This window comes from Alexandromys fortis, unplaced genomic scaffold (genome assembly GCF_014885135.2).
Source record: "Alexandromys fortis isolate MF-2015 unplaced genomic scaffold, M_Fortis_MF-2015_v1.1 scaffold_31, whole genome shotgun sequence".
NCBI classification, from domain to species: domain Eukaryota; kingdom Metazoa; phylum Chordata; class Mammalia; order Rodentia; family Cricetidae; genus Alexandromys; species Alexandromys fortis.
Genome location: NW_026067974.1, coordinates 9,219,955 through 9,236,720, shown reverse-complemented (window position 1 = coordinate 9,236,720; position 16,766 = coordinate 9,219,955). Strand labels below are relative to the sequence as shown.

At 45.9% G+C, this 16,766-nt stretch overlaps 1 protein-coding gene across 1 annotated transcript in view; it reads left to right on the top strand.

Moving 5' to 3' along the window:
* Nucleotides 1–11,794: 11,794 nt before the first annotated feature.
* The window catches only part of Npepps (aminopeptidase puromycin sensitive), an 83,678-nt gene continuing 78,706 nt past the window's right edge, over nt 11,795–16,766 (top strand). The window contains exons 1-3 of the mRNA XM_050156676.1: nt 11,795–12,216; nt 12,519–12,564; nt 13,234–13,240. Of these exons, the coding sequence (XP_050012633.1) occupies nt 11,927–12,216; nt 12,519–12,564; nt 13,234–13,240 (343 nt within the window). The 5' untranslated portion in view covers nt 11,795–11,926. The remainder of the gene's footprint in view (nt 12,217–12,518; nt 12,565–13,233; nt 13,241–16,766) is intronic.

Here is a 16,766-nt window from a genome sequence, read left to right as displayed (position 1 = left end):
CCCACAGTTGCAAACCATTCCAAAAGATCCCACTGCTGGGAAGTACAAGAACAAGAGGCAAAATTATCTGTGGCATTGGAAAGTAGAAAATAATGTCAGGTTATGTGTGAGCAGGGAATAGCACCGACCGAAAAGCACCACGAAGAAGCTCCTGGCTTGTTCAAAGGTTCCATGTCTTGTTTTAAATCATAGCTACACAGCAGCTACAATTCATCGACCTGACCACTTTAGACTTCCCAGTTTACTTCGTGTACACTATTTTTCAGCAAAAGCTTATATACACATAGGAAAAAGGCATTGGAGGGTTGGCAAGATGGCTCAGTGGTTAAGAGCACTTGTTGCTCTTCTAAGCATCTGGCTTCTATTTCTAGCCCCCCCACATAGCAGCTCACAACCATTTGTAATTCCATTTCCAGGAGATCCAATAATTTTTCTGATATCCTTGGGCACTAGGCACACACATTCTGAGCAGACATGCTTGCTTGTAGGCAAAATATATACCTGTGCACGTAGAATTTTTAAAAAATGATGGCCTTGCCTGGTGATGGTGGTGCACGCCTTCAATCCCAGCACTTGGGAGGCAGAGGCAGGCGGATCTCTGTGAGTTCGAGACCAGCCTGGTTTACAGAGCTAGTTCCAGGACAGGCTCCAAAGCTATAGAGAAACCCTGTCTCGAAAAACCAAAAAAAAAAAAAACAAAAACAAAAAAACAAAAACAAAACCCAAAAAACCCAAAAATGATGGCCTGGCAGTGATGGCGTCTTTAATCCTAACACTTGGGAGGCAGAGGCAGGCAGATCTCTGTGAGTTGGAGGCCAGCCTGGTCTACAAAGTGAGTTCCTCAAGGCTCCAAAGCTACAGAGAAACCCTGTTTCAAAAAACCAAAAGAAGGAAAAGAAAAAAAGAAAGAGCCCAGGTTTAATGGATGCCAGTGCTCCCAGGTGGCCTTCCAAGCCCCCCAGGGATGGAGATGGGAAGGAAGACTGGAAAAACCACAAAAAGAGGAAAGGAAGACCTGGAGACAAAGTGTTCATTCTCGGGGGGGGGGGGCAGTTTAAATAGCCGGTGGGAGTGGTCTTCACCCTCTCTAGGGAGGGGGCCACAATTTGGCAGTCTTTCTCGGAGGTGGAGTCTGGACTGTGGCAACTTCCAGGGGAGGGGGCCTGGAAATGAACCCTTCACCCAAACATTTCAGACTCCTCGGACACATGGATGCCAGGGGCTGGGGTGAAACCCCAACCCAAACATTCCAGACTCTGTGGAGATAAGGATGTCAGGGGCTGGGGTGAAGCTGCCAACCAAACCCTTCCTTCCTTAAAAGAAAACGACACATGGTTGTTTATCCAAAAATTAAAATGGATAGCTGGAGAGATGGCTCAATGATTAAGAGCATTGGCTGCTTTTCCGGGAGATCCAGGTTCAATTCCCAGCACCCACATGGCAGCTCACAACTGTCTGTAACTCCAGTCCTAGGGGATCTAAGGTCCTCATCTGGCAGAAACCAGGCACTCACACAACGCACAGGCATAACATTCAGGCAAAACACCCATACACATTGAATACCAAAAATAAGCTTTTAAAAGAAGAAATTCAAATTTAACTAGGTTTCTTTTTATTTCCTGGCAAGCCTCTGACCTGGCTGGTAGTGTGCTGTTAGCCATGATCACAATGAGGGCAGAACTTTCTGCTCCGTGGATTTTCACTCTGTCCCCTTTACATGGTGAAAAACATGTAAATACACTTTTAATCATGTGGTGCAGGTATGGCTCGTCTGTTAAATAAAGTGGACACTCTATTTGCAGCTCTTCAGTTAGTGTTTGTGTAAGGGCTAAGAGCCTGGGATTAACCATACAAAGCTATGGCTAGAAAACCTGTTTCTCATGCTAGGTTTGCTGTTCCCACTGAATGAGTAGATTCAGTTCTCTAAAGCAGTTTGAGGCCTTCACAAACGCTGAATGAGAATATTTTGTTCAAATGAAGTCATCCCCTCATCCCGTCTCTTTCCCTAATGGGTTACCCTATTGTTTGGCCTCTCAGGACTTGTCAGACCTCCAGGAGAGAAGCCTGCCAAACAGAGGCTGGAACATATTCCAGAGGGGGCTTGAAAAACAGCTATCCTGGTTGGGTGTGGTGGCACACAAGCTTGCCAGCCATACCTGCACTCCAGGAGGAGGCAGAGATGTGAGGTCGGCCTGATCTACCCAGTGAGTTTTGGGCCAGCCAGAGCTACTACTGAGACTCTGTCTCAGAAAAGGTGAAAGGACTAGAAAAAAGGAAAGAAGGAAAGAGCCCTGCTGTGCTCAGCTAGAGCACTCCACTCAGCGTCCCCTGTCTCTCTGTGGCACAGGATTAGGTTACCCTCATTGGAGCAGCCTGGCTATTCCAGCAATCAGATCTTTCTGTCTCCTTCCTGGTTTCTTGACCTTGACACTACCTATTCACACGCCTTGACTCCAGGCATTACAATCCTTTCATTTTCTTTAAACTCAAGCCAGAGTATTGGAATTTTCCAAACGTTGGTCTGTCTCAGGACCACCGTGAAAAAGCGCTCTGCCATTGGGCGTGCCCTGTAAAACGTAGCATAGGTGGTCTCTCTAACATTTGGACACTTATTCTTCGAACAGGAGATAGGGCTGGGAGTTTGAACCCCCTTCTCACTGTGCTTTTAGTTTTTGCTCGCAATTAACTTGGGCAGACTGCTGAATAAATATTGTCCTGCATCAGTTTCCTCTCCCTTTTATTTGAAGAACCAGTGACAATAACGACAAGAAAAATGAACTAGTTTCCTACTTATTTTGGCTAGTCTTGAAATACAACCTAAGAATCTTAAGGTTTTGATAGAGCACACTGTGTTTCTATGGCCCTTTACCACAAACCGGATGAAAGGTTGTGTAAGAGAAAGGACTTGAAGATTTTCCCATTTGAAACTGAAGTCCTTGATTTTTGTTTCTGTGTGGTTTTGTTGTAGTGGTTGTTTTGTTTCATTTTGGCAACGTGGAGATGGAATCCAGGGCCTCATTCATACATGCTAGGCAAGTAAGCTTTATGCTCAGCTGAATTCTTCCTCTGTGTGTGTGTGTGTGTGTGTGTGTGTGTGTGTGTACGTGTGTGCGTGTGCAGGAGCACATTGGTGCACACTTGAAGGCCAAGGTCAAGCTCATCAGCTGTCTACCTTGTTTTTTTTAATAGGGTCTTTCATTGACCTGGGGCTTGCTAATTAGGCTGACTGATTGGCCAAGGAGCCCTAGGGATCCTGTCTCTGCTTCTCCAGAGCTGGGATTCCAAGAACGAACCACCACACCGGGCTTTATTGGGTGCTGGGGTTAGAATCAGGCCAGCTAACTCTATAGTCCCGAACTTTTTGTTTTTAAAGATCAAAGGTTTTTTGTTTGTTCTTTTTTTAAAGACGTGTGGAGGCTAGAAGAGCAAGTCAAGTCCTGGAGCTGGAGTAACAGGTGGGTTTGAGTTGCCTGATATAGGTGCTAGGAACCTAACTTAGGTCCTTGGCAAGAGCAGGAAGCCATCTCTCCAGTGTGCCCCACCCCTTGTTCCAATTCCTTTTTTAGGAAAAAGAATGAAACACGTCTGCTTTTACGAGAGCTAGTTCCAGGACAGGCTCCAAAGCTACAGAGAAACCCTGTCTCGGGGCAGACAGTCATGCTAGCATTTTCTGTCAAACTTTGTTACCTTTCCTGCATCTACTGAGCTTTTGTTGCTTTACTGTGTGTGTGTGTGTGTGTGTGTGTGTGTGTATAAAACCAAACAACAAAAGTACACAGGGTTCAAGAGAGACAACATATTTTGGCATCTCTTGGAACATATACACCAGGTCAGGACACCCAAGAGTTCAATGTGTTTGCTGATGCAGACTGGATAACATTGTGGCTTCCAATTCTGAGTGAACATAGGTGTGGGGTAATAAGAACACAAATCTCTCCTGAATGGTTTAAATTGTGTCTTTTGTCTTTGGACTGAGGTTTTTGTCTTTTTTTTTTTCTTGACCTGCCCTAATTTCTGATGTCAGGTCCCTATGGCATTTGTGCCATGTCTCTCAGTTCTCAGTGAATGTGTATTTTATACAGTGTGATCGCACTTTGAACTAAAATAGACCATAGCCAGAACCGGCTTGGGCAGGCTTCTCAGGGCTAATGAGCAGGCTCAGTCGCTTTTTTGTCGCTTTAGTTCCTTCGAGTTGCTGCATTTACATCTTAGATTGTATGTGTAATTTTTAAAAAGATTCTTAAAAGCTGGCTCCATAGTTGGGTGTGGTGGCACATGCCTTTGATCCCAGCACTCAGGAGGCAGAGGCAAGCAGGTATCTCTGTGAGTTTGAGGCCAGCCTGGTCTATAAAGCAGACAGCTAGGGCTGTTACCCAGAGAAATCCTGTCTTGAAAAAATCTGAACATGGAAGTGCCCCAGATGGTGGCAGATAGTAGTAGTACACCTTTAATCCCAACACTTGCGAAGCAGAGGCAGGTGGATTTCAGTGAGTCTAAGGCCTGGTCTACAAAAGAGTTCAGGACAGCCAGGGCTCTTACACAGAGAAGCCCTGTCTCAGAAAAACAAAACGATCTTTCTTCATTTACCTCTAGTATTGCTTTTTTTTTTTTTTCCTTAGGGACAAGAAAACGTCCAGTCACAAGCCAATTCCCAGCTCTCTCTCCACTTTGTTTTGTTTTGAGACAAGGTCTCACGTAACCTTGATTGTCCCCAAATTTACTACGTAGCTGAAGATGACCTTGAACTCTTGAACTCTTTTTTTGTTTTTGTTTTTGGAGACAGGGTTTCTCTGTGGTTTTGGACCTGTCCTGGAACTAGCTCTTGTAGACCAGGCTGGTCTCGAACTCAAAGAGATCCGCCTACCTCTGCCTCCAGAGTGGTGGGATTAAAGACGTGCGCCACCACTGCCCAGCAACCTTGAACTCTTAATTCTACACCGTCTCTCTAGTGTGCTGTGGTTACAGGCATTCACCACCATACTTGGTCTCTTAGATTTTGAAGCGCCTTGACTCCAACAGTGACTCTAGGGCAGGAGAGAACTGTCATCTTCGGTTATTTCCGTGCCTAAGACTCCAAGGCAAATTGCTGGTATAAAGTCACACCCCGTGAGATGAGATTCTCCCAGGTGTTGGCAGACGTTTGTGTCTTGGATCTCTTTTCTTCACCACACCCTTAACCTGGGGTTGGAAAAGGGCTGGGCTATTCTCTCTGCTAGGCATGGGATCAGATACTGAGGGAGGCCTAATTCTGATGTCAATTCTTCCCGTCAAGGACTTAAAAGACAGAAAAAAAGCCAAGGGTGGAGAAATTGAGGCCTTATGAGAGTTATTGTCATGGTGTTGAGGCTTCTAATCCTCTTGGTTACACCAATGCTCTGGTTCAAGTTGAGTCTACAATGATTTTCTTTTTATTTTTTACTTTTTCTGCTCCCCCCGATTTTCTTTTTAAAAGTTATTTTGTGTATATGGGTGTTTGGATTGTATGTATGTCTGTGTACCACATGTAGTGAGAACTGGAGTTACAGATGGTTGTTAGGCACCATGTGGTTTCTGGGAACCAGATCTGGGTCCTCTGAAAGACCAACAAGTGCTCTTAACCTTCCAGCCATCTCTCTGGCTATTTATTATTTATGCATGTGTGAGTCTATGTGCATGAATGATGCATGTGTGTGAGTGCAGGTGCCAAACCAAGCATGTGATCAGAGGAGGGTATCGTGGGTTTGCTCTCTCCCACTTTTACATAGAATACGGGGGTGTGGAACTCAGGTTGCCGGGCCTGAGTGACAAGGGCCTCCACCCACAGAGCCATCTCCTGACTGGATTTTTTTTTTAAGTCAATGCAAATGTGGTTGAAACCCAATGCCAGCATGCCAGCACTAGAACACTGTAGCCTTTAAAGACTTGGGATTCCACGAGAATTATTGCAACCACATTCCAGAAACCCACACTGCAGACATAGACATCTGCCTTCTTGCCTGCAGCTGTTGGCTTCACTCCTTAACACACATTCTGCAAAGTCCTGGTGCCTCATACTTCCCGAGAGAACAGAGGTGAACAGGACCAACTCTATCTCAAGATCGCCAGTGAATGGGCTGGGTCTGCTGTGTAGCTGCCAGTCATTCGGGACTGACAAACTTTAGTAGCGATTATGAGAAGGGTGATGGGTGTTCAAAAGGAAATAAGGCAGGTGGAAATGCATGACTCAATTTCCTGATGGAAAGATACCAAGAGAAACAGAAATCTTTTCGAGAAAATAGGACTAATCTTTGGCCTCAGCTGGATCTACACAATACCATTGCCATTGTCCAATACATAAATCTGGGCTGGGGTAGAACAGCTCAGTGGTAGAATGCTTACCTACCATGAACAAGTCCTTGGGTTAGAATCTTCAGCACCATAGGACAAAGAAAAAAAGAACCTGAAAAAAAAATCTCTACCAATCATGCAGTGGTGCTGGTGTAGACTTTTAATCCCAGTACTCAAGAGGCAGAGGCAGGCAGATTTCTGAGTTTGAGGCCAGCCTGGTCTACAGAGCAAGTTCCAGCCCAGCCAGGGCTACACAGAGAAACCCTGTCTCAAGAAAACAAACCACAAAAACAAAAAACCTCTAACATATATCATAATAATATGATAATACTATACATCATATAATATGCACACATTATATACAAATATAATATATGATATATATTATGGCCCAGAACTCATTATATAGGCCAGCCAGGCTGGTCTCAAACTCAAAAAGTTCCGCTAGTCTCTGTCTCCTGAGTACTGAGATTAAAAGCATAAACAATACACTGTTCTGTACTGTTCTACAATATGCTTCTTTTTTTTTTCTTTTTTAGTTTCTCAAGACAGGGTTTCTCTGTGTAACCGCCGTGGTTGTCCTGGACCTCACTCTGTAGACCAGGCTGGCCTCAAATTTACAGAGATCCAGATCCGCCCGCCTCTGCCTCCCAAGAGCTGGGATTAAAGGTGTGCGCCATCACCATCTGGCAATATGCTTATTAATCTATACTGAATTGCCTACTTCTGTTTCATGAAGAACACAGGAGAGCGGCGACATACTGTTTATTTAAATTTCCAATTGTCATTACAACAGCCATTTTAACTTTCAGAAGGGAGCCAAGGCTGGTGTTGGGTCTAGACAGAGTGTGCTCCCACTCTCTGTGTCCCTGGCTTTCAGAACCCCTCATCATATTCCACAGGTGAGACTCATGTTAGTAGAAGTAGAGCTATAATTTCTACCCTGGAAATTGGTGTTGAGGCCATAATTTCCAAGTCAGGAATAGCGATGTTTTGTTTTGATCTAACATAGTAGGTTTTATGGTATCCCATATTTTTTTACATCTTTCCCTTCACTTTCCATGTTCCACAGCCAGGGTTTCTTTTCTGACTGGATATTTTCTCTCCCTACTCTAACTCCTTTATATTATCTTTGCTTTCAGTGATCTACATTTTCTCCATGTATCCTTTATGCTATCCTTTACCCATTATATATTACAAAATTGACAAGACTTGTTCACAGAAAACTTCAAGTCACAAGTGAAAAGCACAGATCTCATTTATGGATGTTGAAACCAAGACAGGGAATGTATATGACTTGTTCTTGGTCAGAGATGACACTGAAATTATCTTTGTGTCCTCAGAGTTTTGCGCACAGGGAAAGGAAGCACTTCATCACTGACTATGTCCCCAGTCTATTTTCTTGGCCTTTGAAATTTTATGTATGGTTTTATTATTTTGTTTTTGTTTTTTGAGACAGGATTTCTTTCCATAGTCCGGCTATGCTGGAATCCACTAGACCAGGATGGCCTTGAACTTCCAGAGATACCATTTGCATCTTGAGCTAGGATTAAAGGTATAGGACATTATACCAGTCTATTTTTCCCCCCTTGAGATAGAGTTTCATGTAGCCCAGGCTGGTCTCAAACTCTCTATGTAAGGAGAAGAACCAGGCCGGGCGATGGTGGCGCACGCCTTTAATCCCAGCACTCGGGAGGCAGAAGCAGGTGGATCTCTGTGAGTTCAAGACCAGCCTGGTCTACAGAGCTAGTTCCAGGACAGGCTCCAAAGCCACAGAGAAACCCTGTCTCGAAAAACCAAAAAAAAAAAAAAAAAAAGGAGAAGAACCATGAACTTCCGTTGGTAATGTTTTCACTTCTAATTACAAATTTCTCCATCACATCACACCTGGCTAAGGCAGGCAAGATGGGTTTTTGATTGTTGTTTTTGTTGTTGTTTTGGAAGATAGCTCAGGCCTTGCCTGGAGCTCACTATGTAGGTAGCCCAGGTTAGCTTCAAACTTGTGGCAGTCTTACCTCAGCTCTCTAAATATTTTTCTTTCTCATATGCCCTCCCGACCTCCTAGCCTCATGTGTTTGTAGGTTCTGTGTGTGTGTGTGTGTGTGTGTGTGTGTGTGTGTATGTGTGTATCACAGAGCAAATGGAGATCAGAGGACAATTTGCAGGAGTTGTTTCTTTTTCCCAGTATGTGAGTTTGAGGGATGGAACTCAGATTGTGAGGTTTGGAGGCAAGTGCCTTTATTCACTGAGCCATCTTGCTTGCCCCCTTTCAAATTGTTATTGAAACTTATGGACTAGAACAGGATTTATTATTTTTTTCGTATTTGTGTCTTTTCAAGGGCTTGGTAAAGATGCCTAAAAATCTGTCAAAAGTAAGGCTGACTGATGATCTCATGATAGCACTGACGTTCCTAGTCTGTGAGAAGCACTAAGGAGATTTTCCAAGCACCCTGGAATTCTCCATTTCAGTTGTTCTAGAGAAGCCTTGGAAGGATGGATGTTAGGGGCGTATCCAGCCCCAGGTAGGGAATGACTCGATACACAGAAATCTCCTGTGTTACGTAAATCAGGGATGGGGCTGAATAAGGTTGTTCTCTTCCTTCCCAGCAGGCTCAAGTGACTGCTCGTGTGATTGTGGCGGGCTCGGAATTGAACCCAGGATTTTTTGCACATGTCTGGCAAGCACTCTAACACTAAGTCTACACCTCTAGCCCATGCACATTTTCATTTTCAATCCTGTGACTTTAAAAAAAGAAGACTGTCTATAGTCTTAGGTTCACAGTTTCTCTGTGGGGCCCAGATCTTGACCGGAAAGACAACACAGACTGAATGGGATATCTCTCCTGGCTAATTGTTAGTCAGCTCAATAACTGAAGTGTAGTGTACTTTGTTCAGGGTCTACTCCTGAAAGCAATAAAAGAACTAGAGAGTGAGCTCTTAAAGGAGTAAATGAAGCAGAAAGAAAATGGAGAGCTAGGTGTGGTGGCTCAAACCTGCAACTCCAGCACCCAGGAGGCCGCGGCAGGTTACTACGTGTTTAAGTCCATGGAGGGCTTCAGTGTGAGACCCTTTCTCAAAAACAAGAAACAGCATGGCATGGTGGTTACTGTCTTTAATCCTAGTACTTGGAAAGCAGAGGCAGGCAGATGTTTGAGTTAGGAGCCAGCCTGTTTTACATAGTTAATTCCTTTCTAGTCAGGATCACACAGTGAAACCCCATCTTAAGGGGGGCAGGGAAGAGGAAAGAAAGAAGAAAAGAGGAGGAGAAAAGGTAAATAAAATAAGAAAACAAACTAGTAGTGGTGCATGCCTGTAACCACCTGGGGGAGGCTGAGGCAGGAGAATTACCGAAACTTTCATGCCAGCCTGGTCTATACATTGAGTCTGAGGACAGCATGGGCTATACGGTGAGACCCTGTCTCAGGACAGGACAAAACAAAAAACAAAAACAAAGCAAGCCAACTCTTGCTAGTATTTATCCTACGAACAAAATCAAACCCAAACTCTAAATATCCAATTGCAAAAAACAAAAGAACAAGTCCAAAGGAGTCATCAGAGTCAGTACCAGATCTAAGGGGGCGGGGATGGGTTAGAGCTGGGTGGAGTTAGTCAATGAGGACTGTTCCTGGCAAGGTGAGGAAAGGGACGGGCAGGAGATTGAAGATGAAGAGGCCTTTCCAGCACTGATTTTTGAGCAATGGTAGAAGGCAAATGAATGAGCAAGCTGTAAGGGCCAAACAGTAAACGGGTTATACTGGAGAATTTATGTTAAAAGATAAGGAAAAAAAAAAAAAAACAAGTCAAAAGAGCAGCGGTAGAGCAGGCCTTTAATGCCAGCACTAGGGAGGCAGAGGCAGATCTCAGAGTTCGAGGACAAAGGAGCTCAGAGACAGCCTTAGATGGTTAGAAATCAATTTTGCTTTGACACAAGGAAGCCTTTTGGGTATTTTTATTTATTTATTTATTTATTTATTTATTTATTTATTTTGTTTTTCGAGACAGGGTTTCTCTGTGATTTTGGAGCCTGTCCTGGAACTAGCTCTTGTAGACCAGGCTGGTCTCGAACTCACAGAGATCGACCAGCCTCTGCCTCCCGAGTGCTGGGATTAAAGGCGTGCCGTGCGCCACCACCGCCCGGCTGGGTATTTTTAAAGATGAAAATATTTTGAGTTGATGTACAGTTGGCTTTAGAATAGAAGAAAATGGCAGAATTATGAAGAAGGGCGCTGTCGTAAAGTTCTCAAGGATTCAGAAGAAATGACTGGGTCCCAATTCCAGCTCTGCGCGTTATTAGCTGTAGATAGGTCATGGGCAAGTCACGAACTTTGCTTTTTCTATTTATTTTCCAAAACAGGGTTTCCCTGGTCATCCTGGAACTTGCTCTGTAGACCAGGCTGTCCCCGAACTCACAGAGATCCGCCTGCCTCTGCTGACTGCGATTAAAAGCCCGCATCACCACTGCTCAGCTATTTCCCTTGTTTTAATTCTACCCAGTGGCTTGCAGTGTGATGTTGTGTTGTCTATGGGACAGTGCTTGTCCAGTGTAGCATTCTCCACTGAGTGTTGGAAATGAAGTGTTGGCCCTACCTTAGAAGTTTCTTATATATGCTTTTAGGAATGTCTTTCCCCTTAATCTAACTTAGATATAGGTCTGAATTAGAGAGATAACTACAGAATGGAGAAAGCCATAGTTAGGACATTTTTATGAAAGTCACAATTGGCAAAGAATCTTTTCATAAAAAAAAAGAGGAGCAGATTGGGATGTGGCTCAGTGGCAAAGGGCTTGCCTAGCCTGTGTGGAAGCTATGAGTTCAATGCCTAGCACCACAAGAAGATAAGATCCCGGAGACATATTTATTTGATTAATTATTATCATCTATGTTTTTTGAGTCAAAATCTTACTCTCTGCCCAGACTATCCAGGAACTTACTCTGGAGACCAGGCTGGCCCATGATATGATCCCCCTACCTCCATCTCCATGACCAACTCTGAAGCATCTTGTTTTAAACATTAAATCATGGGACCCAATCTGTCTAATGTTTGAAATCACTCTCCCAAAGGTCCAGATTTCACGCGCTGGAGCGACCTGGAGAACTAAAGGTGTTCTGGTAAAAAATGTTTCCAGGTCATTCCTTCAACCAGCTTTTTAAAACAGAAAAGAGCCTCAGGTCAGGACTGTTCCGCTGAGGCACAATGGCTGTTTCCACACGTCACCCCGGCTGAACTGACCGCTGCGGAGGCTTCCATTTCCCACAGCACCTCAGGAGCTCCTCCACGCCCTTCACGGCTCGCTCCTGCCACTGGCCGAGCAGCGCCGACAGGTGCAGCGAGCGGAGCCGCCTCGCGCCTTCCCGTCAGTCGGCCGCACCCTCGCTGCCCCGCCCCGCCCCCGGCGCGCGCCCTCGGCGGGGGCGCGCCCGCCCCGCGGGGCCGCGCACGCCGCCGCCTCCCTCCCTGCCCTCCTCCCCTGCCCTCCCCTCCGCCCCCTTCCCCGTAGGCAGCCCGCCCGCCAGCCCTCCCGCCCGCACCGCCGCCCGCCCGGCCCAGGAGCTCGCTGGGTCTGTCCCCCGCCCCAGCCTTCCCGGCGGCTCTCGGCAGGCGGTCGCCCGCGCCCCGGTGGATGTGGCTGGCAGCCGCCGCCCCCTCCCTCGCTCGCCGCCTGCTCCTCCTCGGCCCTCCGCCTCCTCCCCTCCTTCTCCTCCTCAGCCGCTCCTCTCGCCGCCGCCGCCGCCTCCACAGCCTGGGCCTCGCCGCGATGCCGGAGAAGCGGCCCTTCGAGCGGCTGCCCGCCGAGGTGTCGCCCATCAACTACAGCCTCTGCCTCAAGCCCGACTTGCTGGATTTCACCTTCGAGGGCAAGCTGGAGGCCGCCGCCCAGGTACGGAGACCCCCGGGCGCCGGCGGCGATCAGCGGGCGAGCAGTTAGGCCGCGCCCGCGGGCTGGGCTGGAAGCCGGGGCGGACTAGGCGCGTGGGCCGCGGGACCGGGCCGGGAGGCGGCTGCGGCGCGCCCCTTGAGGCCGGCGTGCTGGGCCTGGCCGGGCGGGGACCGCAACGCGGGAGCCTGCGGGCGGAGGGCGCTGTGCCCCTCCGGGGCCCGCACACCTGTGTGCGGAGCCCCGAGTCCCCGCCTTCCGGGCCCCGAGCTCTGAGAGAGGCTGGGTGGGGGGTGGGGAACTGGTAGGGGTGCTCAGAGTGCCTGCTCGGTCCCAGCCTGGCGGACTTGGTTCTGGTCCGATTGTCCTTTCGCCCCTTCGGGGTTAGATTGGAAGGGGCGGTCATCAGGCGAGGAGGGGAGCGTGGGGGGGGGGGAGTGGAACGAGAATGTTAATCCCAGGCAGCCTCCCCGAGTTCTCTGGGCCTGATCCTGCCCAGGGGCCGGGTTTCCAGGATGATCCGCCTCCCTCCCCCTTCCCCTCAAATGACAGTGCAGCGGTGACTTTGTTCTCCCCTAACCTCCGGAGAAGCTGCCGGGGGACCCTGGCTCCGCGTTTCCAATCCCTCTTGCTCGCGAAACCTTTGAAGCTGGTGGGTTTACGGCTGCAGTCCCTTCCTCTCAAAGAAAGCGCTCAGACTTAGCCTGCCGCTGGTGAAAATATTCCATTACTCTTCTTGGCAGTTTTTGGTGAATCATACTCTCCTCCCTCCTCCCCGAAGCATTATCTGGCAGTATTGTTTGATTTTGGAGACCATTAGTGTACATGGCCCATAAAGGTCCCAGACGGACATTTATGATAGATACCATGGTGCATGATGTGGTCGATGAAATCGGAGCTGAAAATTACGAGCGGTTTAATAACCTATCTGCGAAAGGAATGGTGGTAAATAGAGTTGGTTCCGTTTTATTTTCCTACCCCAGCCGGCGGGGGGCGGGGGACGGGGAGCAGGAGCGCTGGAGGAAGCTAGGCCATTAGGCCTCAACCTGAAGGATGAGGGTGTGTGTTGCAATGAAGTGAGAGAAATGCAGACTAGTGCTCGTGCATTGAGAGCCAGGAAAGCATGATACTCAGTTTGAAAATTGGTGTAAAAGTGCAGGGCTTACAAGTATACTGTTAGGGGCTGGAGAGATGGCTCTTCCAGAGGACTCGGGTTCAATTCCCAGCACCCACAACTCACAGTTGTTCACAACAGTCGGTAACTCCAGGATCCAACCGTGTCACACAGACAAAACACCAATGCACATAGAATAAAGTAAATAAATAAATAAATAAATTGTAAAAAATATATACTGTTAGATTTGGGGCATTGGTTTGAAAGCTTGAAGGCTGTAGGCAGCATCAAAAAGCAGAACTTTTGCGAAAATGAGATGATTTACAATTTTCCTATCAAGACTATAAATCACGATGAGTACATGTTAGTTCTAAATGACTTGAAAGCGGTGTTTTAGGAAGCTCGGGTTTATGCCAAGTGACTTCAGTTTGATGTATATTGGCAGGGGGCAGATAGAAATAGAGTGTCCTGTGGCTTGGCAAACCTTTGGAAGAAGGACCTAGCTTTGGATGAGTTCGAATTTCGTGAAAAGAAGTAACATTTAAAAAGTTGACTTGAGCAGTGATGGCGCACACCTTTAATCCCAGCCCTGGGAAGGCAGAGGCAGGTGGATCTCTGAGTTCGAGGTCAGCCTGGTCTACGAAGCGAGTTCCAGGACAGGACTGTTATATTGAGAGACTTATCTCAGAGCCCCCCACCCCTGAAAAAGTTATCCTGAGTTCATAGTTCTGGAGGGTGTACGTATTGAGTGAAGAAGTTTGAGAGAGAAAAATAGTACAGGTTTGTGTGCTTGTTATTGTTTTATTGAAGTGTTAGAACAGCAAGCAGCGACATGCTGCTCCCCCCCCTTTAAAAATGTGTTTGTGAGTAGGTGGGGATGTGTGGGAGCTGAAATGGCTTGTATGGTTGGAGGACAACTTTTGGCATCTTTATCCTCTCACTGTGGGATCTTGGGCTCTTAACTCAGGTTGTTTTGCTTCTGTAGCAATCTCTTTTACCCCATTCTACTTCTCTAAAGAGATGACAATGTGTGGATGATTGATTTTTGCCATTGGGAGACCCAAGGTTGTCTGTTAGCCATCAGCAGGACTTAGTAATTTCTTTGAGTTGGAGATCTAGTTGTCCAGCCTGGCCTTGAACTCAACTATCACATACCCATACCTCAGCCTCCAGAGTAGATTCTAGGTGAACACCATTGTGTCTGCCTTTTGGTGATTTGCTACAAGGAAATAAGTGGATCTTTTTAATAGAAGAGACTTCATAAAGAATTAACAAAACATCTCCCTCGTTTATTTATCTTGTGTGTTTACCTGTGAATGTGTATGTCTCTGTGCACACTTGGGTGACATGGTGTGCTTGTACAGGTCATCGGACAACTTTTGGGAGTTCTGTCTTTTCACAGTGTGTGCTCTGGGATCAAACTCAAGTCAAAGAGTCTTGGCAGTAAATGCCTTTACCCACTGAGCCATCTTCTTGGCCTTCAGTCCTCTCCCTCCACCCCTTACCCCAGGTAATTCTTTTCAGGGTAGGTGGCAACACAAAGATGGGGTGATAGTGAATCTTAGCAAGTTGAATAAGGGGTGAGTGGACTTTTTAATTGTCCTTTTGGAAGTGTAAGTGACAGTAATAGTAGTTAAAGCAACTAGATCCACAAAATTGAAGCTGTATGTTTAAGATGTAGCATTAGGTGATTCATTGTGGAAATTTAAAATATTCTAAACTTTAGGTTGATTAATAACATGAGGTCATTTTCTTAACAGTTGACATCATATTGCAGAGTGTGGCAAGTTGCTTGGTTGTCCTAGTTGTTTAGAGTTGCAAAATTTTGTGGCAGAGTATTTGTACAGGTTACATATTAGAAACTTGGTGGATTTTTAACCTGATTTCAGGTGTTGAACTCCTGTGAAAGTGAAAAGAATTAGACTGCGTAATGCTGTCAAAATTGTCTTTTATAATTTTTGTTTAGTCCTAGGACTAAGGAGGAAGAGGCAGGCAGATTTCTATGAGTTTAAAGACAGCCTGGTCTACAGAGCTAATTTCTAGGACAGGAAATACTGACTTGTAAAACAAAACAATAATAACAACAACAACAAAATTTTCTTTTACATAGATGACTTTTCTTCCCCCTTCCCCACGAGGTTTCTCTGTGTAACTAGCTGTGACCAGGTTGGCTTTGAACTTACAGAGATCCACCTGCCTCTTTGTTTTTTTCAAGACGGTTCTCTGTAGCACTGGCTGTCCTGGAACTTGCTGTGTAGATTAGGTTGGCCTAGAATTTAAAGATCCACCTGCCTCTGCCCCCCTAGTGCTGTGATTAAAAGTGTGCACTACCACTGCCTGGCTCATAGACACCTTTGCTGATTGTTGTGTTTTTGGAATGAGGCTTCACTCTGTGTGTGGCTCAGCTTGACTTGGAACTCAACTGTGCATTCCTGGCCCCCCTCAAAAGCTCATGAGTCCTTCTGCCTTTTGGAGCACTAGGATTATAAGCATGAGCCACTGTGCTTAACTTCAGCAGGCTCTGAAAACGTTTTATGGGCTAGAGCAATTTTTAGGTCTTATAAGTTAATTTCATTTTATTTTTCACTTTTATAGGTAACTTTTTGTTTTTTAAGTATGCATTGGTGTTTTGCTTTTATGTGTGTCTATATGAGGGTAGTTGTGAGCTACCATGTGGGTGCTGGGAATTGAACATGGGTCCCCCGGAAGAGCAGCCAGTGCTTCTAACTACTGAGCCATCTTTCCAGTCCCTCATTTCACTTTTACATTGGATATCTTGGATCAATAGATGTCTGCAGAAATTTCAAAATCTAATATGCTTTTATTGGTGATTAATTAAATGGTATTCTAGGCTTATGTGAGTGTGACTGCAGTCCTTGGTTGAGTGGCTAGAACAAGAGCTGGACACTCTCCTGTGGAAATACTTTATCTGTATCAGCCCAGAAATCGGAATATATTCATAAAGTCTCTGGGCTCTTCCAACAAAATGACTACATTGGCAGTAAGAGGAGAGTTACAGATACGGGTTTGGTTTGGCAGGCCTAAAAGCTTGCCATCTAAGTGAATGTTATTGTTAGCCCTGTGTTATGAAAATTTGTGCCCAAATTTTTCATACTTTTTTCTGTAATCATGGGTGACAGTTTTTAAAAATTATTTTTAAAAACCAGCAAAATTAATAATTACTATTATGCTAACTCATTAATTGATCTTAAATTTGTGATAAGAATGTATGCTTCAAGGGCCTGTGTTCAATACCCATCAAGTAAACAAAGTTTAGAAGATGGTGTTTTAGAGTTCCTATTTATTGCTGTGATGAGACATCATGATCCCAGTGATTTTTTTTTTTTTTTTTTGAGACAGGGTTTCTCTGTGTCGCTTTGGAGCCTGTCCTGGAACTCGCTCTGTAGATCAGACTGGGTTCCAACTCACAGGGATCCACCTGCCTCTGCCTCCTGAGTGCTGGGATTAAAG